At 40.4% G+C, this 23,805-nt stretch overlaps 1 protein-coding gene across 2 annotated transcripts in view; it reads right to left on the bottom strand.

The window, feature by feature from the left end:
• LOC121632556 (ras-related protein Rab-26) overlaps positions 1-18,828 on the bottom strand; it is a 133,507-nt gene extending 114,679 nt beyond the window's left edge. The window contains exons 1-2 of one of the 2 annotated variants that reach the window (XM_041974155.1): positions 18,229-18,828; positions 12,556-12,648 (exon numbers count right to left, since the gene is read on the bottom strand). In XM_041974155.1, the coding sequence (XP_041830089.1) occupies positions 12,556-12,648; positions 18,229-18,405 (270 nt within the window). In that variant the 5' untranslated portion in view covers positions 18,406-18,828. Of the gene's footprint in view, positions 1-12,537; positions 12,649-18,228 lie in introns of both variants that reach the window. The other variant, XM_041974153.1, reaches the window with a different exon arrangement.
• Between the last annotated feature and the right edge of the window lie 4,977 nt (positions 18,829-23,805).

Below are 23,805 nucleotides of genomic sequence, written 5' to 3'. Positions count from 1 at the left end.
CTAAAGCCTATAATAAAAACATGAACTGTAGCTGTAAATGTTTATACATCAACTCACATGTTCATCTATAATTTAGTGAATATTAAAAACAGCTAGTTGGACCTCAGGATCCATCGATGGTGTAAAGACATGCACTTAGACATTGCATACACTGTAGAAGTCACACAGCAATTAGCTCTAAAAGGTAAGAGGAGGTGGTCACATTATCCCCTTATCATGCGCTGGTAGACAGCTGCTCCTCCGAGTCCACAAATGCACCAAAAACCATCTTTAGTAGAGCAGCTAAGAAGTTTGTTTAATGAATAACCGGCCTGTGCTGTGCATCATCATCAGGTTGAGAAAAGCTCCAGAAATGAGAAGAAGGAAGAATTAAATACATGCTCATACACATGTGCACACACACCATGACTACCAAAGAAGTAGAAGCAGAAATGCAACCTCCTATTCTTCTACTGTGGAAAAAAGATGAATCTCATCAGCAATTCTAACTAAGCTTTCTCCGATAGAGAGCAAGAGCAGCGTTTGAAGTTTGATTTCTGATGCATCATCTCTTTCTTTCAGGAGAAAAATAACCAGTAGAGAAGCCTGGCAGACCTTAGGATATGCCCTCTTCCTAAATGTTTTTTCCCCTTTCCCCTGCAGGGTGCTGACACCTACCCCTCATTATCTTGAAGGTCAAACTGCTCAACATTCCTGATGGTGCTGAAAGTGCAGCTTTAAACGCTCGCTGCTGCACTAACTGCAAGAATATATCAACTTAAGCATATTTTAACACTTCTGTAACCAACAACACACACTTCAGCACTTGCAGATGTACTTTCATATTTACTCTTGGCCAAAGTGACAGTGGACAATAATCTGGATTTATTTCCCTGCTGATGTGATTCTATATTGCTGGAAGTTGTAAGTTTAATCAGAGTTTTTCCACATATGATGCATAGTATCAGCAAACACTGAGTAACCTGACTCCTTCGTCAGAGATCTAAATTTAGCTTTTTAATTTTCAGTTTTCATGAAGCATGGCGTAAAAATCTATTTAACCCCCTGAAGCTTTTAGATATTAATTACATTCCTTAAATATCACTGAATGGTGTCAATTAAAATATTCACTGAGCTTTATGGGGATTTGCCTGCTGGTCATCCAACGATGTTATGAGAGCACAGACACCACAATTATCGATGTGCCCTGGCAGATGCCAAATTCTCAAAATAAATTGATGGTCTTTTTGTTAAAGTGCTTGCTTGGGATCGCTCCAAGGCCGGAAATGTATTCTTTATTCAATTCTAAACTCTAAACTCTCACCATGACTTTAAATTAGATCATTTTTGGAAATATTATGTAATAAGTTGTTATGCAAATGCAAAATTGTAAATGAGGCATTTATAGACGTGTGCAGTTTGGACTACCTTAATAAATTTATGTATAAAATTTCAACTCTAGAGGCTTTTATTGGACAGTTTCTTGACAGGAAAGATGGTCAGAAAAAGAGGGGGCAACTTGCTGCAAAGGACTCGTGCCTTGGATTTAAACCTGGGCCAGCTGCATTGAGCTGTAACTCTTGTATAGAAGCTTCTTGCCTTGATTAAAATACACTGCAGTATTTTGTATCAGTAGTTTCATTGAAAACATTTGTTTTTTCATGGCTCTTCAGGACAGTCTCCAGATGCAACTCAAATACACGGGGGAGTTTGATTGGAGGCTACGCTCGTTTTCTGGCGACGCTCCTCATCATTTGTCAGCCAGTATATTTTTGGCCTGATGCTTCACCACAAACGGATGCAGCTTTTTCATTTTTTTCTAGAGCTGCATAGTGTTTCATTTCTTATTTTTTTGGACAACTTCACTGTTTCTACTGGCCTTTTAGCCACTCATGAACCTCTAAGGGAGACTTGAGGCCCAGCAGTGCAGGCGAGGTCACACAGGACAGAGGACTGCAGCAGTCAAAACGCATCCAACTCTATTCTAGCTTTTCTTGTTCATTTGGCTCGGGGACTGTAAAAAAAACACTTAAACTGGTGCAGCTCACACCCACATATAAGCAAATACCACAAAATTGCATGTTTTAGCATTGCAGAAATGAGAAGAGCCTAAATTACCTGCAGTGTAAGCAGTGAGTCATCTAATGTGAAACCTGAAGCATGTTGACCTAATGATGGACCTCACACAGAAGAGATGTTGGCCACTCTAAGATGGTGGAAGATACATATATTAAAGAAGTAATAAGGAAGTTTAGTTTGTACAAGTCCATGTACTACCATGTTCCTTTTAGTAGCAATTTTTGTTGGAGATGCAAAACCAGGGTATGATCCTCCACTCTATTTGGGAATGTCACCTTGTTGCACCTTTCTGGTTCTTTCAAGCAGCCATTTTGGCTCTTAAACCTTCCTGAACCCAACATCAAGTCTTCTAGGTCATACATATCAGATACCAAATATTTTCAAATGCATTTGCCATTATTATGGTCAGTTTGGTCAGTTAATCTAGACTCACTGAGAGGCTATGAAACTGATAAAAGCCCCAGTTTTAAAGACTGGGTTGCTGTAGTAGTGGAAGCTGCATCCATGCTGCACAGACTAAAAAGAAACATGGTAGATGAGTTCACCTGCTGGGATTACATCTGAACTCATGTCAAAAGTGTCAGATCTTTTCCTTGCAACTGTTTCTTCTGTAGTTACTGTACAACTGCAATACATTGTTATTCCTGTCACATCCTGTTACGGATCTTTGCTCTGAATGGATTACCAAACTGCACTTAAGATAATGTTGTCTACTCATATACTCGTTATCCTCTTTTTTATGTTCAGATCTGTAAGATATGTGTTAAAGAAGGAAACTTTGTGTTATGACTGTGTTGGATTGATTATTGTTTCGTCTTTTTTTATTATGTTAATAAAGACTTAAATGAAAAGAAAACAACATTTTCACTCTTATAGGCAACTGGCTTCATTCTTGGCATAATTATTTCCAAACTTGCTGATGTACAACACCTGTAACTGGAGGATTCCACTAGGAGGTACAACAATGAGCTTATATCAAGAATACTGAATATCTAGTCACACTTGTCCCCATATTTCATCATGGATACACTAATATCAGAGGATTACACAAACAAAACTCTAAACAAACAATAATGGCGAGTTAGACCTTATAAACAAGCTAATTATACTCTTGGATCCAAAAGTTGGTGTTCAAGCTTCTTTTGTCTCTAATTTAAACAAAGTTTGTCGTTGACTCAAGAGTCACATTCACTTTGTAGTGACTTATACAAAAAAAGATCATTTAAAAAATAATTTTAAAAAAGTGAAAGTGGAGAAAGCACAAGTCATTTAATGTGATGTGTGCAGAATAAACCTTCCTGCACAACTGCTGCACTTCAGTTGATCTTTGTTTCTTTAAAACAGGAAACTTGAAAAACCGAAGTAGCTTTAAACCCTCAGAACGTGTGCCTCTCACTCAAGAAAATTATTACAACACAATACAGCGTACACACAAGTGTGAACCACACTGATGATGACTTCTTTGTACATGTAAAGTGTGTGGGCCTATGATTCAATAACAAGCTGATGCATTTCAAAAAGCTAACCAAGAGCAGCTCTTTAAGTCTTTAGCTCAAATATCCAGCCTGCTAATAATAACTGAAAACTCTCACTAAGTGCTCTAGACTTCAAAAACAATCACAAAGCAAGAGACTTGAGAGGAAAGCACATTAAAGAGAGGTATGAACTAGACTGAAAGGCCAACCTTGTGGCTTGCCATTTACCTTGTGGGCTGTCCAAACTAAACATGAGGACAAGTTACAAGTTTTCTAAAAATAAGTGATAGAAATTGTGAAGTTATTTTAGGGAAAAAATGTTAATTTGCTTTCTCACTAGGAGAAGATTGAGAGCTTTTTTTCTCTCTCTCTCTCTCTTTTAACGGAGTGATAGAGACCTATTTTTCTCCTGCAAAGACTGTCTTTTGTGAATGCAAATTAAAGACCTTTATCTATTTTTAGCTCCTTAATGTGACCTGATGGCTGTGTTTCAGACAGCTCTGCAGGATGATGTTTTATTCCACATCTATTTTGATGCATTGCTGCAAGGAAGCTGAATTTATCCCAAAATGACTTGGAACAGTACAGAAATGCTGATTTTACTTCCATCTTTTCTGTTGAAACTCAGCACTGAAAGATTCTGATACACTTACTGGCCATTTTATTAGGTACATGGGTACCAAGTTGGGCCATCTTTTGCAGCTAGAACTGCCTTAATTCTTGGTGTCATAGATTCAACAATCTCTTCCTCAGAGATTTTGTTCCATATTGACATGACAGCATCACACAGTTGCTGCAGGTTTGTCTGCATCCATGATGAGAATCTCTCGTTCCACCACATCCCAAAGCTGCTCTATTGGATTGAGATCTGGTGACTGTTGAGGCCGTTGGAGTCCAGTGAACTCATTGTCATGTTCTGAAAGCAGTTGGAGATGATCTGAGCTTTGTGACATGGTGCATTATCCTGCTGGAAGTAGCATCAGAAGATGCTCCACTGTGGTCATAAAGGGATGGACATGGTCAGCAACAATACTCAGGTAGGCTGTGATGTTAAAACAATACTCAGTTGGCACTAAGGGGCCAAAGGTAGGGCAAGAAAATATCTCCTCGCACCATTACACCACCAGATGACTCAACCGTTGATACAAGGCAGGATGGATTAATGCTTTCATGACGCTTCCACCATATTCTGAGCCTACACTCTGAATATGAGGCTGAAATAGAGGCTCATCAGACCAGGCAACATTTGTCCATCTTCTGTTCTCCTGTTTTAGTGAGTGTGTGTGAATTGTAGCCTCAGTTTCCCATCCTTAGCTGACAGGAGGCACCCGGTGTGATCTTCTGCTGCTGTAGCCCATCTACTTCAAGGTTGGAAATTAGGGCGGGGCGATTAATCGAATTTTAATCACAATTACGTTCTGGGTTTTCAACGATCAAAAAAATGAAATGATCCAATTATTTTTGTCCTTCGCAGTTTCCTCTTGTGCTGTTTTCAGTTGCAAATCTCTCTGCTGCAGACTCCTCCCACAGCCCTAACTGCTTTAGTTTTATTCAGCGTTAGTTGCACCTCACCAGTTAAGGGCTGGACACACAGGAGGCGACGTCGCTCCTTCTCCATCATTTTCTATGGAACTTGAGCGATGAGACAAAAATCGCTGCCCTCCTCCAGCTAAGCGACAGGCGACATTCATGCATGTGAAATGTTGCGCTCGTTCATGCAGACATGCACACAGGGAGTTGCGACGCAACACAAGAAAATAGAAAACTGTTCAATTTTTGTGAGTCATGACTAAATAATCCACCAGCTCCCAGAGACACAGAGAGATAAACGTTATACACAAACAGAACTTTTTTTCTCAATTAACACAGTGAACAAGTGAAAAATCTCATCACCACTTTGGACAAACGGTATCACGGCCATGTCGTGCTGTGGCTACAGTCCAATGTTTCGCCACCGCTACGGACCTGTGGCTTTAATCGTGTTAAATAATCGAGATCTCAATTTCAATCAAAATAATCGCGATTATCATTTTTCCCATAATCGAGCAGCCCTACAGGAAATGTATGTTCAGAGATGCTATTCTGCATAACTTGGTTGGAACCAGTGCTTCCTGTCATCTTTCTATCATCTTCAACCAGTCTGCCCATTCTCCTCTGACATCAAGAAGACATTTTGGTCCAGACAACTGCTGCTCACTGGAGATTTTCTCCTTTTCAGACCATTCTCTGCAAACTCTAGAGATGGTTGTGTGTGGAAAATCCTAGGAGATCAGCAGTTTCTGAAATATTTAGACTAACAACCATGTCATGTTCAAAGTCACGTCAATCTCCTTTCTTCCTCATTCTGAAGCTCAGTTTGAACTGAAAGTCATCTCGACCACGTCTACAGGACTAAGTACATTCAGTTGCTGCCATGTCTTTGGCTAATTAGCCATTTGTTTAAGAAACAATTGAGCAGACGTACCTAACAAAGTGGCCAGTGAGTGTATAACTCAAGTCTTTCTCAGTTGGATTCACACAGTATAGATTAATCCGATCAGCACCTGGTAATTTTTGCAGCTTATTGTGGTTTTAACATGCAATGGCTGTGACGGCATTCTTGCACCTCTCCACTAGTATCAGTGCATTTAAGATCAGCCAGGAATAACGATAGTTTGCCAGCTGAAGTGGAAAGCAGCTGTAGCAACAGAGGCAGGATAGGCTGCAATGAGTAGGAGTGTAGTAGAGCCTGGGGCAGGAAAAACCAAGGAAGCATCAAAGAGAAGTTTCTAACACTTCAGATGAAAAGGAGCTGTATTCAGCGGAAGGATTATAGTCTAAAATAGAACATGATCAATGTCGAGGACAAACGTCAAACAAACGTCAACAGTGTTTTACGTAATTGCTCTCACTTTTATACCAACATACACTACCAGTCAAAGGTTTATTACTTTACTGGGCTTGTATGCAATGAGTCTACCAAGCAGACTTAAGGAGGGAACCATGACAACAACTAAACACTGACAGTTGTGTAAATGCACATCTGTAAGGGACAACAGTCTGCTCCCTTAAACACCCATGCAGCTTTACCTCCTTCTAGGGTAAAAACCACAAGATTCTTCTTATGCCATTTATATACATTGTTTTCTTTTTGCTCCAGATGCTTCAATTCATTCGGATGTTTATTCAATTAGTAAAAGTTCCTAAAGAGTTCTGCAGGGCATCATGCATTCCGCTCTTCTGCTTCTTCCTGCCATGAGCTTTAATATACAGGAACCTAACATCTTTCTGCACACAATTGTTCCACTAGAAACAGTTGTGTTGACAGCATCAGTAAAGCGGGCGTCAGATTGCCTCCTAGGAGGAGGTTTTTCCAAAACGCTCTGTCAGATTCTGCAGTGATCTTGCTTCGGGGAAAAAGACAGTTAAAGAGCAATAGGGGTCACGGTTTTTGCTCGGCAGCTGTGACACTTGGAGTGTGGCAGTTTTTTTTACTGCCACTCTGTAGTTTTTCCCCACCAAGGCCCGATAGGCAGTAATTGGGTTTGCCATTAGCAGTAAAGAAATTAACACCCACAGTAAATAGACTCACTTTAAATAACCTTCTTATTTAGTTCAAAGGGTTGTGTCCTGTGGAACCTAAGCACGGGGGAATCTTCGTGTGGCATCAACACAAAAGGTAAAGAGTCAGCACTTTAACTTCTAACTTTAGTTTATACACAAGACTAATGTTCTTTACGGAAACTACCCAAGTCAAATAGCAAAAGGTCTTTCTCTGCCCACTTTTCCACTGTTATTCTTTACATTTCACTCCTGTCATCTGCAGAAATATTCCGATTACTCTGCAGGTGTGAGGAGTATCAGTGATGGACAAGAAGCTGAGTCCAGAGAACTGATCAGTCAGTTTGTGAGATGGTGCAGAAATAATCACCTCATCCTAAACGCAAACGTCAGGAGGGACAGAAATAAGCAAAGCACTGGCTACATCCTGGGAGAAAAGGTGGAGGCATGCAAGTACCTTGGACAACAGACTAGACTGGAAATGCAACACAGAAGCATCCAGAAGAAGGCACAAAGCAGACTCTCTTCAGGAAGCTGAAATCATTCAATGTCTGCACCAACATGTTTCATGTCTTCTATAAGTCTGGTGTGGAAAGTGCAGTCAGCTTTGCAGCATCTGTTGAGTTAGCAGCATCAGAGCCAGAGACTTGAAGAATGGATCAAAAGAGCCCTGACAGAAGAACAAAGGGCATCAGGCGTTAAGGATAGTATGAAGAAGCTTTACAGACTCTCTGTGAGAGATCCTTTATGGACATACAGCCAAATTTCTGGGACAAACTTTGTTTACAGGTTACTTGGGAGGTGGTTTGGTGATAAATAAATAAATGTTTTATGATAGTGAAAGTCTGGAAATGCTTTAAGCTGCCATGGGTTGGCATTTATTTTTGGGCTGTTTTCATTCAGTTTCTGACTTGTTTAGCATTGGGACAAAAAAGAACAGAAAAATATGTAAATGATTAATCTGCTTTATCAGGAATCCATTAGCAGATGGAAAAAGAATAAACTGGAGTATGTGCCTGGGGTCTCGACCTATTCAAGTCTAACTGGGAGTACGCTGTACATGTAGGTGTAATTAATTCCCAAAGTATTATCTGGGCGTGTAACGCTGATCTTTAGAGCTTCAGCTTTGTACAGTTTGATTCTAACTTAATGGGTCATTTCTGTCTAATGTTATGTAAATGTGCTGTCTGAGTGGAAAATCTTGAGAAAATCTGCTAGAAAAAAGTGTAACAGTTATCACCAAAGTCTGTAAATTTACAACTACTGGTCAACAGGGAAAGTTTGTTGGCCAGATCAGGTTCTGTGACATTTCAGCAAACTGATCTCATGACAGGATACGTAACAGCTACATCATCACAAAAAAAGGCAAGAAAGTTTTACAATAATTTAGTTTTTCTTAACCAGCTTCCTACTGAGACCCAGCTAACATCTCCCTACATGATGGTGGCATTCACAATATACACAATCCATACCTTTTAAGTGGATTGTAATGCTGCTTTGTTTTAGACACAAACACACGTATTACATCTTTACTGCTGCAGCTGAGCTCCTTTTAAAATGTTTATTTCTTCTGCAGAGGGACAGTGATGTTGCCACTTGCTTTATCAAGCTCTTCTTCTAGCTACAGATGGTTGAGGGGAAAACATTTTGTAATTACCTCAGACAGGTATTAAAGTTAATTTAACCCATAAGAGCCCAACGTGACATATTTGAAGCAAAATGTCTCAGAAACTGTATGTGACAATTTATGATATAAACTTTGCTCAAAATCCTGTTGAAAACAATGTGATACTTGTCTTCTATCTACTAATAGAATAGAAATACTTTATTAATCCCTTTGGAGAGTCCTCAGGGAAATTTGGGTACCAGCAGCAATACAACACCAACAGTAAAGCAGGACAAGCACAAGACACAATATATACAGGTACAAAGCAAAATAGAGGCAAATAGAATGCAATAAATAACAATAAGATAAGTTAAATAAAACAATATAAACAAGCATTGCACACAGTAGAGGTGGTACAAATTCCCAGTTCACTATTGCACGTATAAGTTATTGCAACTGTTTGTATGGGTTATTGTGCATGTGTTGAATCACTGCACACCTCCCTCTCCCCCCTCCTTCTCCCCCTCCTGCCTAATGCAGAGTTGTACAGTTTGATGGCTCAAGGGACAAAGGAGTCTCTGAGCCGGTTGGTCCTACTCTTGGGGAGGAGCAGCCTGTTACTGGTCAGGCTTCTCTGTGCACTGATGACAGTGTGCAGAGGGTGACTGGCATCATTCACAATAGCCAGTAGTTTTTTTTAGTGTTCTCCTCTCTGCCACTGTCACCAGGGAGTCCAGCTTCATGCCAACCACAGAGCCCGCCCGCCTGATGAGTTTTTCCAGCCTGTTAGCACACCTTTTTGTTACCCTCCCAGCAGACAACAGCATAAAAAAGCGTACTAGCCACCACAGACTGATTGAACATCCACAGGAGTTTCCTGCAGATGTTAAAAGATCCCAGTCTTCGCAGGAAGTACAGACGGCTTTGGCCCTTCTTGTACAGGTGATCTGTACAGCATGTCCAGTCCAGCTTGTTATCCAGCCACAACCCGAGATACCTGTAGTTGTCTACAATCTCCACCTTGTCGTCCCTGATGGTCACTGGACGTGGTTGTGTGCTGGACTTCCTGAAGTCAATAACCAGCTCCTTAGTCTTTGAGGTGTTAAGCTGGAGATGGTTCATCTGACTCCAGGTGACAAAGTCACTGACCAGATTCCTGTATTCGTCCTCTCCATCATCCCTGATACACCCCACGATGGCTGTGTCATCTGCAAACTTCTGGATGTGACACAGCACTGAGTTGTAACAGAAGTCTGAGGTGTAAAGTGTGAAGAGGAGGGGGGCCAGCATCGTCCCCTGGGGTGCTCCCGTGCTGCTAATAACAGTGTCAGATGTGGTGTCCTTTAGCCTGACGTACTGCGGTCTCTCTGTGAGGTAGTTACCAATCCAGGACACCAAGCAGGGGTCCACCTGCATCTCCCTCAGTTTGTCCAGAAGCATCAGGGGCTGGATTGTGTTGAAGGCACTTGAAAAATCCAAGAAGAGGATCCTCACTGTGCCCCTCCCCTTATCCAGATGTACTTGGACAAAGTGTAGGAGGTAGAGAATAGCATCCTCCACACCCACACCTGCGCGATAGGCAAACTGTAGGGGGTCCTGGGCCTGTTGCACTTGGGGCTTGAGGAGATTGAGGATGAGCCGCTCCATCGTCTTCATCAGCTGGGATGTAAGTGCCACCGGTCTGTAATCGTTCAGCTCACCAGGGCGGATTTTCTTTGGAACTGGAACAATACAGGATGTTTTCCACAGGGTAGGCACTTTCCCCAGCTGTAGACTGTGGTTGAAGACATGCTGGAGTGGTTCCCCCAGTTCAGCAGGGCAGGTCCTAAGCAGATGAGGAGGCACTCTGTCAGGGCCTGCTGCTTTCCATGGGTGGAGCTTCCTCAATTCTCCCCTCACCTGTTCTGCTGTTATGTGTGGAGGGTGTTGAGATGGGGGGAGGGGTAAAGCTTAGCAGGGGGGAAGTCAGGGAGGTTGTGTACTGCAGTGGGGGAGGGGGGACCGTGGGCTGGTCAAAGCGGTTAAAGAAGATGTTCAACCTGTTTGCTTCTTCCACTGTCCCCCCCGCTGTTATGGCCTTTGATCTGAAGCCTGTGATGGTGTTGACACCATGCCAGACCTCCTTCATACGGCTCTCACTCAGTTTATCCTCCACCTTCCTTCTGTAGGTGTCCCTCGCCACCTTCAGGCATTGTTTCACCTCCCGCTGTGTTAATTGCATTGCCTCCCTGTCATGATTCATGAAAGCCACCTTCTTCCTGTTGAGGGCAGCTTTGACATCTTGTGTTATCCAAGGTTTGTTATTTGGATAACAACGGGCAGTCTTATTGGGGGAGACTACGTCCAGCGAGAAGCTGATGTAGTCCGTCAGACAGTGAGTCTGCTACTCTATGTCCTCACCATGTTGTCTCAGCAGTACACCCCAGTCAGTGATGTCAAAGCAGTCTCTCAGAGCATCCTCTGCCTCAGGTGACCACTTCCTGATTGAGCGTGTGGTTTTAGACAACCTTTTGACCAGGGGGTGTACTGTGGCTGTAGGTGAACCAGGTTGTGGTCAGACTTTCCAAGTGGGGGGAGGGGGGTGGCTCTGTAGGCATCCTTCACATTGGAGTACAGCGGGTCTATTGTTCTGTTGTTCCTTGTGGGACAGTCTACAGCCTGGTAGAAGGAGGCCAAGGTAGAGTCCAGGAAAGCATGATTAAAATCCCCAGATATGACCATAAACGCCTCGGGGTGCTTTGTCTGCAGCCTTGCTGTTACTGTGTGTATCTTCTCACAGGCAGCTGATGCTTCTGCGCTCGGCGGGATGTAAACACAGAGCACGATCACGTGACTAAGCTCCCTCGGCAAGTAATATGGCCGCAGACTAACAGCTAACAGTTCCAAGTCCTGGCAACACAGTTCCTTTTTCACTGAGACATGTCCTGGGCAACACCAACGTTTGTTCACATATATGATGAGCCCCCACCTCTGCTCTTACCGCAGGCGTTAATGTCTCTGTCAGCTCTCACAGCAGTGAAACCCGGTAGATCCACGTTACCATCCGGTATCGCATCAGTGAGCCATGTCTCTGTGAAGATGTATAAGCTGCACTCACGATAACTCCGTTGATTGTTCAGTGCCAACAGCTCGTCCATCTTGTTAGGTAGTGAGTTGACGTTCCCCATTAGTACAGAGGGGATCACTGGCTTAAAACGTTGTCGAGCAGCCTTTAGCTTAGATCCTGACTTGCAGCCTCTGTACTTCCTCCTCAGCTCTGTCGGTACGTTGTGCTGCATTCCGACATTAGTCTTCCATGCAAAAAGTTCCTCTCTTGAATAAACAAGACGACGTGCAAGTGCCATGCTAGAGTCCAGAATATTCAATAGGATATATATATATTAAGGAATAAAACGATAAATAAAACGATAAGAAAGAAAGAAAGAAACACTTGGGTGCGTAAGAGACACTGGTAAGGCAGCCGTCTCCTACAGCGCCGTTAAAAAAAAAAAAATAGAATACTAAAAAATAGATACCCAGAAGCAGAAAACCACATTATAATATTTATAAACTATCACATGGTAATAAATGGTAGATATCCCCCCAAAAAAATGTTCATTTTTTTGTTGCATTTTGTTAAAGGGCCAAATAAAGACCTCATATTTTAAAACTTGGACTTTTCTTACCATTTTTTCATGGGTCGGGCCTTAACGGGTTAAGCTTCTTTTGACTGGATTATCAACCAGTGAAAACAGTGCAAAAACTTTGTCACTCACCTGACAAGACAAACTGTTCATATGACAATTACAACTACCTCCAAATATCTTAATAATGAGCTGAACTGTGTTACACTTTTATGTAGTATATGTTAGTGCTTACCCTGAAGTCGATGCCCACCGTGGAGATGAAGCTTCCGGCTAGAAAGGCTCCATCTTTGAAGCGCACCAGCAGACAGGTCTTTCCTACACCTGAATCCCCCACCAGCATCACCTGAGACAGAGTGTGAAGGTGTCAGTTTATGGGTTGATAAAATTCAAAGCCTTTGTGTGTGTGGGTGTGTGTGTTTGGAAAGCGTTCAGGAGAAAACTTATCTACATATTTACAGGACTTTAAGCAATGTAAGATTACTCTCACACATAACAGTTTGCACACACTCTTCAAACTTTCTTCTATAAAGCAAGATATTTCTGCTCTTTCCTCAGAGAGGACTTCTGAACATCCTATTAGTTACATGAGAAAGTTTATCCAGCATCTTTTTATGGGCTCTACGGGTTCTAACATATAAAGTTTTTTTTTTGTTTTGTTTTTTTTTTTCAGAGATTAGAGGTGATATTTGAGACATGGAACTATGACAAATAAAGTAAACAGGACTTCAAAGTTTCTGCGAAAGTTCTGGGAACTTTTAATGGGAAGTTAAGCTGGAGGATTTTGGAAATTCGGCTTTCAAATTGGAAACTTGTTATGGGAATTATGGGAACTAAATGGAAATTGGAGGCAATTTAAACAAACTGTGTCATATCCAAACAAAGAAACATTTAGTTCTGTTATGCGCAGACATGGAAAAATAATTGAAAAACATTTAAACAGATTTATTAGTAAGTAGGACTTTATCAAGTTTTAATAATTGTGTAATTGAGCAATTAATTCTTTGCCTGTCAGCAGCAGCTACTGCCCTGATGACCTCAAAGTCCAGGAAGAAGTTGGTCAGTCCAGCTTTTAGCTGGTCAGAGATTTTCTGGGGAGCATAAAAGTTCCAACAAAAATTTTAAGATGATTTTTAAAATAACTGGATGTCCTCAAAATAGAAGTGATAAATATTATATTGACTTCTAATAATTTGGGAATATGTTAAACAAAAAGAGACTGACCAAAACAAGAAACTTGAGGTACCCCAGAGATGATGACGTGACTCATACAACCACTAAAGGATCTCCCAGTTAGGCCGACATGAACCATTTTAAAAACACCACCAGTAATCCCAAACAAGTCCTTAGGCTGACAGTAACAAAGTCACGGGTGAGACTCAATAAAACCAATACTGTCTCTTCAGAGTTTGCTGCCATCAAAATGTCACCAGAAAGCTTAAGGAAGACAGTTTCAGTGGTGAGCAATTTGCTAAGATCAGACTAGAAAATGTCCATAACCTTGTTTTCCTCCAATAAATCAAGTTCCTGTGTTCTGTGGTTTCTTTAAAATTAGCTTAACAACTTCAAAGAAACATTTCTAATTTTGCACAAAACTGTGTCTATCATGCAAAATCAATGCAGTAAGTTTGGCTGACCTGGCAACCCGTTTCATTAGGGGTAATAATTAGGGTTGCAAATTTCAGGAATTTTCAAAATTAGAAACTTCCCATGGGAATTAACTGGAAATGAACAAAATTTTAGGTTTATTCACTAAACAGGTAACTTAAATATAGCTGAGGAAAATATACTGTAGCATAATCTTAGCTAAAACAACCAGATTTAATGCAAGCACACCTGAATATGATGTTCAATCACATGCACACAGAACACTGCTTACTGCAGGGCTGTTGAGGCCACGCCCCCTACATGCACTGTGCATTCCTCCATCACATGAACTGATGATTTCTTCAACCCAGGAGTACTGAGATCCCTCTTGAGCTTGCAGACTACATAAAGTCAAGTAAGATTTGATAATATTATGGGGTAAATATATTTTCTACATAAATTGTAAACTATTTTGAAGAACACTGTAGCTGTTAACTATAAATCTGTTCATGCCATTGCATTAGTGTAAAAATCTTTTTTGTTATCTTACTTTACAGAAAAATGCCACATTTGCCATCTGGTGTGTGTAGGCATTTCACACAAACTATTGTTGAAGGAAAGCGTAAAGATTGTGCAAAGACATATGTGAAGAATGCTACAAATACGCAGCAGCATATGCCAAAAAATTCCTCAAAGTATGAGCAGCACAACTATGGGCTGTGCTGCCCATACTCTTAATCTTCTCCTGAAAGACATCATGGCTCTGAAGACAATGGACATACTATACAACAGAGTAAAGCAAATTCTGAAGTATGTAAAGGCCAAACAATAAGCTTCAGCAACCTACCTCACTAAGCAAAAATAATAAGAGTTACACACTGAGGCTCCCCATCATCACACGATGGGGTGGTGTTATCATCGTGTGTGACAGTCTACTAGAGGGAAATGAGTCTCTGTAAGAGATGGCCATATCACAGACTGCAGGCATTTAAAGTGACATCAAAAGAATCCTGTTAAATTATATGTTTTGGGAAAGAGTGACTAGCAGTCTGAGAATCCACAAACCAATTGCAGCAGCAGTTGCCAAGATTGAGGGTGATGATGCCATCTTATCATATGTCCACTGTCTTTTTGCAGACCTCAAAGAAGAAATCCAGACAGTCCAGCCCTCTTTCCTACTATTCAAAGCAGAGGAAACTCCTGCGGTCAAGTCACTGAAAGAAGCGCAGAGAGTTCTCCATGAAGCAAGTGTATGCAGCAGTGTACATGCTGGACCCAAAATATGACAGAAGCATGCTCGCTGGGGAAGATAATGGTGCTTACTCTGTTATTACTCTGTCTGACCACCTGGGCCTTGATAAAGGCGAAGTTCTGGGCAGTTTGGCAAAGTACTGAACCAAGCAAGACCTTTGGGAAGGGGATGGAATCTAGCAGTCATGCCAGCACATATCTGCATCCACCTGGATGAAGGGACTTTGTGGATCTAAGGCATTTGCACCTGTAGCATCCATGATCCTCCAAATCCCACCATCATCAGCCGCCTCTGAGCGCAACTGGCCACGGTTTAGGATCGCGCGCACAAAGGTTTACAACAGGCTCACAAATGTGAGAGTGGAAAAACTGGTGGCGATTTGGCAAATCTAACGCTCTTTGAGCCTGACACAGAGCCATCCTCAACTAGACTGAACACTGTGGACAGTGACACTGAAGAGGAGTCGGATGTTGAAGGGGTGAACATGAAGGATGTTGATGCGGTCCAGGAAGAGGCTACAAGTCTGGCAAAAATGTAGAACAGGCAGAAACTAGGTCTCAGAAGAGGCTTTTATTTCACATTTTGAATGGGACTTTTTTGGGTAATACTGGGGTGATACTTTACTCAACATTCATGTTTTTGTAGTTCAATAAGGGAATTAATTGTTCAGTACAAGAATTTAAGTTTTAAAGTTCTACTCTGAAATAAATCTGTTGAAATGTCATGTTTTTTAATTGTTTCATTTTGCATGGATGTCTACTTATGACAAAACAAAATCTTGATATTTATGTTTGGATATGATACAGTTTGTTGAAATTATCCCCGAATTCCAGTTAATTCCCATTTATTCCCAATAATTCCCATAATACTCCATTTTTTTATATTTTTAAAATTCCCCAGCTTAACTTCCCATGGAAGTTTTTGGAAATTTGCTCCCCTTTGCAACCCTAGCAATAATACCAGCTACCAGCCACATCATGTGAAGATCTCCATCTACTCATTGCTGATTATCATTAATCTTTCATTTGCATTTCATATTTCTAATCGTGTGTGTGACCTTTCTCTTTGCACCATCATTGATTATCTATCAGTCGAGAAACAAGTCTTTTCTTAAGCCCTGTTCAAACATGAGATAAACATTAGTGGGTCCTTCAGTCTGAAAAAAGAGAACTTTTGTCATTTGGACACAGGTTAGATAGAACAAGTCATTAAATGAGACATATGAAGCCTTTTTTCTCAAGGTGACACAATTTCCTGAGGTCTTAATGAAAAGTCTGGTACACACCTTGGCCAAAAAAAAGAAAAAACAAAAACCACCAGATTACAGTATCACAGCTCTTTTCTTAATACCTGTGTTCACAGAAACTTATTTTTGAGGGTGGAAGCAGCCACTTGACTGGAAACCTCATTTTGAAGTACCAGGTTGGTTGGTACTGATAGCCTCAGTAGTAGATGGTAAAAATCCTGATATAATTCATTAGTCCCAAAAATGTTTGATAAATCCTGGACTTCTAGTCCTTGTGGTTCTTTATAAAATTTGTCAGTAGTCAGTTACTTTGTGTTTTGCGTTGCTAAAGACTAACATTAAGAATTAGGGGCCAAGTTTATTGATGTCAAAGTTTTGTTATGTGTGTGTTTTTTGGGGGTAATAATTCATATTGTGTTGTGTTTGCACCAGCACAATGTCAAACAAGAATTGAAATGTCCATTTCTTACATCCAACTGTTCGATGCCAAAGAAAACACCAACAGGAAATCAGATTTTCTTGAGAGGACTCCAGGTAAACTAGATTCACCAATCCCAAGATTTTTAAATTCCTGCTTCTAAGATACAGTGAATGCATCATGATGTGAAGTTGTGCAAGTAGCTAAGGGTATGGAAGCTGGGTATTATGCACCTGTACGGCTGCAACAAAGCAACTTCCCTGCTGAGGGTCTAAATTATTCCCATTTTTATGTCACTTAAGTGAGACAGACTTCAAAATCTGTACCAGAGAAGGCAAGATGCGGTCAGATCAAATGTAAACAATAGACAACAATATCATATAATTTTGTCAGCTCTGACACGCTGACATGTGTAGCATCAATATTTACATCTGTAAACAGAGAGCTGCATGTGATGTCATGTCTTCTGTGCATGTAGATCACTTGATGGTCATAGACTCTTCACACCGGAGGCGGACGGAGGTCACATTAAAATTTTAATATGAATAATCATGCCAAAGATCTCATTAAATAATCAGAACAGAGCATTTAGACCTGCAATATGTAACATTACCCTAACTTTGAATGGTGGGATGCAATGGGGAGAAACAGTTCAAAGTTCAAATCACTGAGCTAAATGAAAGAAAAAAGACTGATGGTGTAGTTGACAACTATGCTTGTTACTAAATGTACAAAGAATTTTTTATGAATAAAAGTTCCTTCCAAGTTTGCTCATTTAAACTGTCCGTGCTCTAATAAAAACACTGTACTTTTCAATCCAACCTGCGTGCCAGACACAGCCTATGTGCCATGACTCTCTCCAGCAACTGAGTGTTTATGTCTGAATAAAGTCAATATTACCATAAATGGGACCAATAAACAACAGTGTGCCATCACCAGAACAAGTCAATGAAGCCTGGTTGATGTTGGAAAAGGGTGGCCGGTGCAAATAATGACCAGGATGCTCCGTAAAGACATGAAAAAGACATTCAGATCATGTCAAACGAATTATACAAACCTAGATTGTTTATACACAAACACACACACACACACACATATATATAGCGAGAGAGAGAGAGAGAGAGAGAGAGAGAGAGAGAGTTAAAAGTTGTTTTTTTAAAAGAAAAAATGACAAATACCTACAAAAACGACTCTTTTATAAAATAAATGGTTTCCATATGTTGTTATTTGGACAGAAAAACCGCACACGTTGGACTATCAAATCTTCACAAGTTGACTTTCAACCTCATTACAATTTTTAAAAAAAACGTAAACAAAGTTACCACAGTCGTCTGTTTTCGTTGCTTCTGCGAAACTTGCTCCTGTTATTTTTTACTAATTAGCTCGAGCGCGAGCAGTGAAACGTTACAGCACGTTCACTTACCTTGAAAGCGATGTCATAAAACTCTCCGCTGTTGCTGATGGACGGTCTGCTCGGGTAAACCAATCCAGAGGATGGAGAAGCAGCGGCGGCCAAACCTTTCCCCGTCCGCCCGGGACTCGGAGACGCCTTTGGGCTCTTGGAGCTCCCTTTGCCCTTCACTGCCTTCTTCCTGGACATGGCTCTGATAACCTGTACAGCTTCCGGCAATTAAAACAGAACGACAGCGTGGAATAATGAACGATATGTGGCTTGCTTTTGTTTTCTTTGTGTTAAAAACACTTTTCGTTGTGGAGTTGTGGTCGACGCGCGTTATGAGCTTAAGAAGTTCACCTGTACGTCAAAATCATGACTGTGCGTAAGGCGGACAGATTGACTCTGGAGAGGCGCAGCTGTTGTCCCGTTGGTGCAACTGACTGAGAAAGCTGAGGGCTGTGCACGCTGTAAAGTGTACTCCCTCCCCGCCTCTCTGTTGCACGGACTGTGATGCTCGAGGCGGGTGGAAGCATGATTATTACCGTGCTTTTGTAGGGAAATTTACACCCTAAAACGAAATATGCAAGCCTACTTTTTTTTAGGTGATTTTGATATAGCCTGTAGTCACAAGCTGGAGCTGAGGGTAAAAATTAACCTGTTACATTTTAATAAATAAAAAGATTAATCGATGGTCATTTCAGCGATGCTGTGGCCTTTTGTATAATCTAATCAAATTAAGCTGGAAGTATCATTCCACCAGCAGCTCTGTTACAATCCTGACACCTAGTAAAAGACTTGAAATATCTTAATTACCTGTATTTTATTTAACTCAGACAAACCTGAACCGCTGCAAATTAAATCTATTTTTTAGTGGGTTTTACTGTATGTACTGTTGGTCAACAGTTAAGACATTTAGCTGTACCTTCAATCTGTCAAACTTTACCCACAGCTTTTGCTAACTCTAAGGTTAATATGCTCTTAGCAAACAACTTTCACAGATGCTCTTTTAGCTAAGGACTTAGAATAGTTGATTATAGCATGTGCACCAATAGTGAATGTTGGGTCTTCATTTGGTTCATTCCTTTTCAGTCAGCCGGGTGATGACCCAGGGAGTAATTATAAGGAGTGGAGGAACTTAAATAAGGCTAGGTTGGAAGAGTTGCTACCAAAACAAAGGATGCATGGATCTTTTAGAGCAAAGTTAATAATGAAAATAATAAGTTAATAAAAATAAATAATTTTGCACTACTTTGTTTCAGGCTATGGTAGTCTATAAAGTGCAATAGCATCCATGGGAGGTCTTTTCACCAATAAGGATAATGCAGTTAGAATAAAGGAGTTAGACTGGGACATTACTGCTTTGAGCAGCTGAACAGAGCCATAGTATAAGCACGAGTTGTTTCAGGAATCATTTATTGCGGAACAATCCCCCCTAACCCCTAACCCTACACAACAACATTAGGCTATTTATCAAGTTAGAACATTAAGTCCATCCATCCATTTTCTAGCACTTATCTGGTCTTGGGTCACAGGGGCAGCTGCCTAGGCAGGGAAGCCCAGACTTCCCTCTCCTCAGCCACATTTGCCAGCTCATCCGGGGGAATCCCAAGGCGATCCCTGAGGCCTTTTAAAGAAATAGAGTGATGGATTCTATTCTGAAATATTGTTTGAGAGCAAGGTTATGAGAATTTAGATGAACAAACGCAATACATTCTTCATGATTACTTCGAGGTATACAGGGAAAGTACACAAATACCATAAACTTACTCAGCACTGCACAACACTGAGGCTGCAGACTGAAAATATTTTTCTTACCATATACTCAGTCACAGTAACATGCCTTTAAACAAAAAACGTCAGTAAAAAGTACTAGTTTTCTTACAGTAACTGAAGACAAATAAAAATTACTGTATGAAGTACTTACAGTAACTATGACAACAAACAACAGCAACAATAACAACACTGCAGCTCCAGCTGTGCACAGAAGAAACTTTGATAATATCACAGGCCTGCTCCATGGCCTGTATATTTTTATATATTTATAGTACTTGTACCTACCTGATCACTGTGTTTGCATTAAGCACACGTGTGTCTATCTACACACCTGGTGGATGTCGTAATGCAATTTCTTGAGATGGGAAGATGAGAAGGAAGTAGCTCCTCAGGCCTTATCTGTGTCTACGATGTGAAAATGCATGCAGAGTTTTGCTAATCGCTGTTTGTAATGTTTTGCTGAAAACTGTGAAGCCGAGTCTGTGCTCATTGTTGTGCAACTCTGGAAAGTTTTACACACAGGTTTGCTTCCTGCATGTAAAGATGTGTTAATTGTGTGAAAGTGTTCTTTTTAGTGTGTAAACAGTTGTAAAAAAAAATGTATTTTTTGGTAGTCGGGCATTGATGTAGATTGGATACCATGTTTCTGTCTGTCTGTCTGCAGGCAGCTGTGGCTGCACATCCACCAGTCTGTGAATGTGGAGTGAATGAATAATGGATTCTTTGTAAAGCACTACATAAACCTAATCCATTATTCACTATTATCATCACTTATGTTCTAAATGGTCACATGATGGACTATGCTCAAGAATGAAACCATGGACACCATAACTTACAGGATAAGGACTTTAAGGTTAACATTGGTTCATGCTGTCAAAAATACAATGCTGGAAAACTGGAAGAAGGTGATGTTTACCATTGTGTAGCATCCCCTCTTCTCTTACCAACTGTCCTCCTTTTATGTTACTGACCTGCTGCCTAATTAGTTAAATGCTCTTGTTGTTTTGGAATTGTGCCAATTACTTTTCCAGCCTTTATTGTCCTTGTTCCAACTTTTTACAGATGTGGTGCTGTCTTCAAATTCAAGGTGAACTAATATTTTCCATGAAATGGTAAAATGTCACAGTTTAAACATCTGATATGTTGTTTATGTTTGGTGGGGAGAAAAATATAGGTTTATGAGATTTGCAAATCATTGAATGTTGTTTTTATGTATAATTTACAGAGTCCCAACTTCTTTTTTAAATTGGGATTGTTATATATTCTATTTAACGTTTTCCAACCAGAAAAAAACACGTGTTAATCATTAGAGACATTCATTCATTCATTTTCTATACCACTTATTCCGATTTAGGGTTGCGAGAAGCGATTAGCAGGTGAGAAGCAGGGTACACCCTGGACAGGTTGCCAGTCCAACACAGAGATACAAACAACCACTCACGCTCACTCCTAGGGAGAATTTAGAGTGACAGCTTCACCTAACATGCATGTCTTTGGACAGTGGGAGGAAGCCGGAGAGAACCCACGAATACATGGGGAGAACATGTAAACTCTGCACAGAAAGGCCACCGTTTAAACCTCCCCCCAACCAAGGCTAAATTTAACCATTGAGATCAAGTAAACTTTTCTAATTATTTTGTGTTATTTGCTTTTCTTTTTGTATGAAAAACTGTTGTCTTAACAACTGCCATTATAGACTGGTTTGCCTTGGATTATCTTGAAGAGGCCCAAGGCAAAGATTTATTAGTGAGCTCCACTTTTCCCGGTACATGTCAGCTTTATTATTTTCCCAGACAAAGTTTGCCCTTGAGCTGAATGAAATGATTAAAAATCTTCTTGATAAAATAAGATAGCAAAACAAACCCATAAATGCTGTGATTCCTTTCCGTCAGTGGATCATTGCAGTAGTTTTTGTATTTTAGATTTTCCTGCCCATAGCCATAGTGTTAGTTTATTTTATTTTTCTGAACATCATCCAGCACTGTGAAATTTATGGTCATGAAAACATCAAAACTAGCATCATTTTAATCTGTTTTCACTTATATTTTCATGAAAATTACCTACTGATTATTCATATTTCCTCATTATGTATTCCTGAAATTTGTTCTTTGGGGTTGTTACTACAGTATTCATGGAAGAAAGTCCCTGATCCCAGACAGAGCCATAGAATTACTACCAGGTTACACAAAAATACCACACGAGTCACTTCTTATTATTCAATAGCTCTCTGGCAAGCAAGCAAACCATCATTTTTCTATGTCAGTTTAACAATACACACCCCATAAAGCATTTCATGTAACCATGACCACCAAGGACGCCCTGTCTGCTGCACTGTTGACTCATTAACTTAGATGTACCCACAATATATTCTGTTGTAGCATCTTTTTTTGTGGAAGATTTGCAGTGAAGGTTTTAAGTTTTTCCTACCCAAATTACATTGCAGCAGGGAATCTAACCAACAACCTATTCCCTTTGGTCGCATCTTTGAGCCCCACTGCTGGCCGCACTGTAATATAATATCAGTGGAAAAGTGGGAAAAGGCCAAACAGAAACTGGATGAACATCTCTGCTGTGTGTCACACAGTCAGGGAGCAAAACTGTCGGCTGATCCAGTTTCAGTGTGCAAACTGTGACTAAACCATCAAAGTCCCATAAAACAGGGTGAAAGCCTGCAAAAGCGAATCTAAAGGAAAATTAATCTGCAGTCTGGAGGCGGTGAACACAGCAAACAGTTTGCAGATAAGTTTGATGAGGAGCCTATTAAAAACACCCTTGCTGTGCAAGTGATGCATTGTCAAAAACCAATGAGCTGTAAACAACAGGAGGAGCACACCTAGCCTTACATGACTGATGTAATAGAGTTTCTACCTACGCCACGCTGGTTGCAGATGCTGCTGAGATGCTTGTTTTAATTACTTACAGTGACTTTTTATGGAGACTAGAAGAGTTTATTTTTTAATGAAGTGAAACAAATTTTGGACAATGAAACGAATAAACTGTGTGCAAAATAAAAACGATTTAGCAAGCTTTTCCTAACCTACATAAGCCAGCTTGCTAGATGCTAACGCTTGTAGCTAGTGTAAAAAAGAAGCTGGGTCCATTCAAGATTTGCAAGATTGCACCGCAAGATAATCTTGCTAATTGCAACAAACATTGGAGTTAAAGGAAAGAATGATCATAGACTTTTCTTTAAATGTTTTTCTTTTAGCTCCGGCCAAAACCCTTTTGTATTTGAACTATTAAAATCCAGCATTGTGCTAGTTAAAACGGGCCAAATAACTAACCCATGTATTCTTGGGCTTTGTACTAGCTGATGTAGCTATTTTGTGCTAACTGCACAGATATCATTATCAAATAACGAACCAAGGCTACTTCTGTTGCATACTGAACATGAGAGACACATGCAACTAGTACTTTAGCCACACATTAATTTTCTTACAGTGATATTGTCTTGGTGCTTGTAGGCTCACAGATAGGACAGAACACAGCAGCAAGAGAAAGTTTTCCAGATCCTTAAAAATGGAACAAGAAAAATCCACAAATCTAATTTTGAATCATTATGATTCCATTCATGCTTCTCAGAAAAATCTGGTCAGTCACTGCTTCTGCATCTGTCCCCGCTCTGCAGCAAGCCTCTTCTCACTGACGATGTGTCTGAAGAACACCTGTTAGTGGCTGCAAATTTACACACAATCTGAAAGCATTGTTTATTCCTCATTTCAAAGAACTTAGTTTTGGATAATAATCTAAAAGGAAATGATTCTTAAACAAAGTTTGGCTCCTTAGTTAATGTTTATAATAATACAAGTCAGAATTATTTTGGTGGTCATA

The sequence above is a fragment of the Melanotaenia boesemani genome, chromosome 21 (genome assembly GCF_017639745.1).
Source record: "Melanotaenia boesemani isolate fMelBoe1 chromosome 21, fMelBoe1.pri, whole genome shotgun sequence".
Taxonomy (NCBI): Eukaryota; Metazoa; Chordata; class Actinopteri; order Atheriniformes; family Melanotaeniidae; genus Melanotaenia; species Melanotaenia boesemani.
Note: the sequence above shows the minus strand (reverse complement) of the source record. Positions and strands in the feature narration are given on the sequence as shown.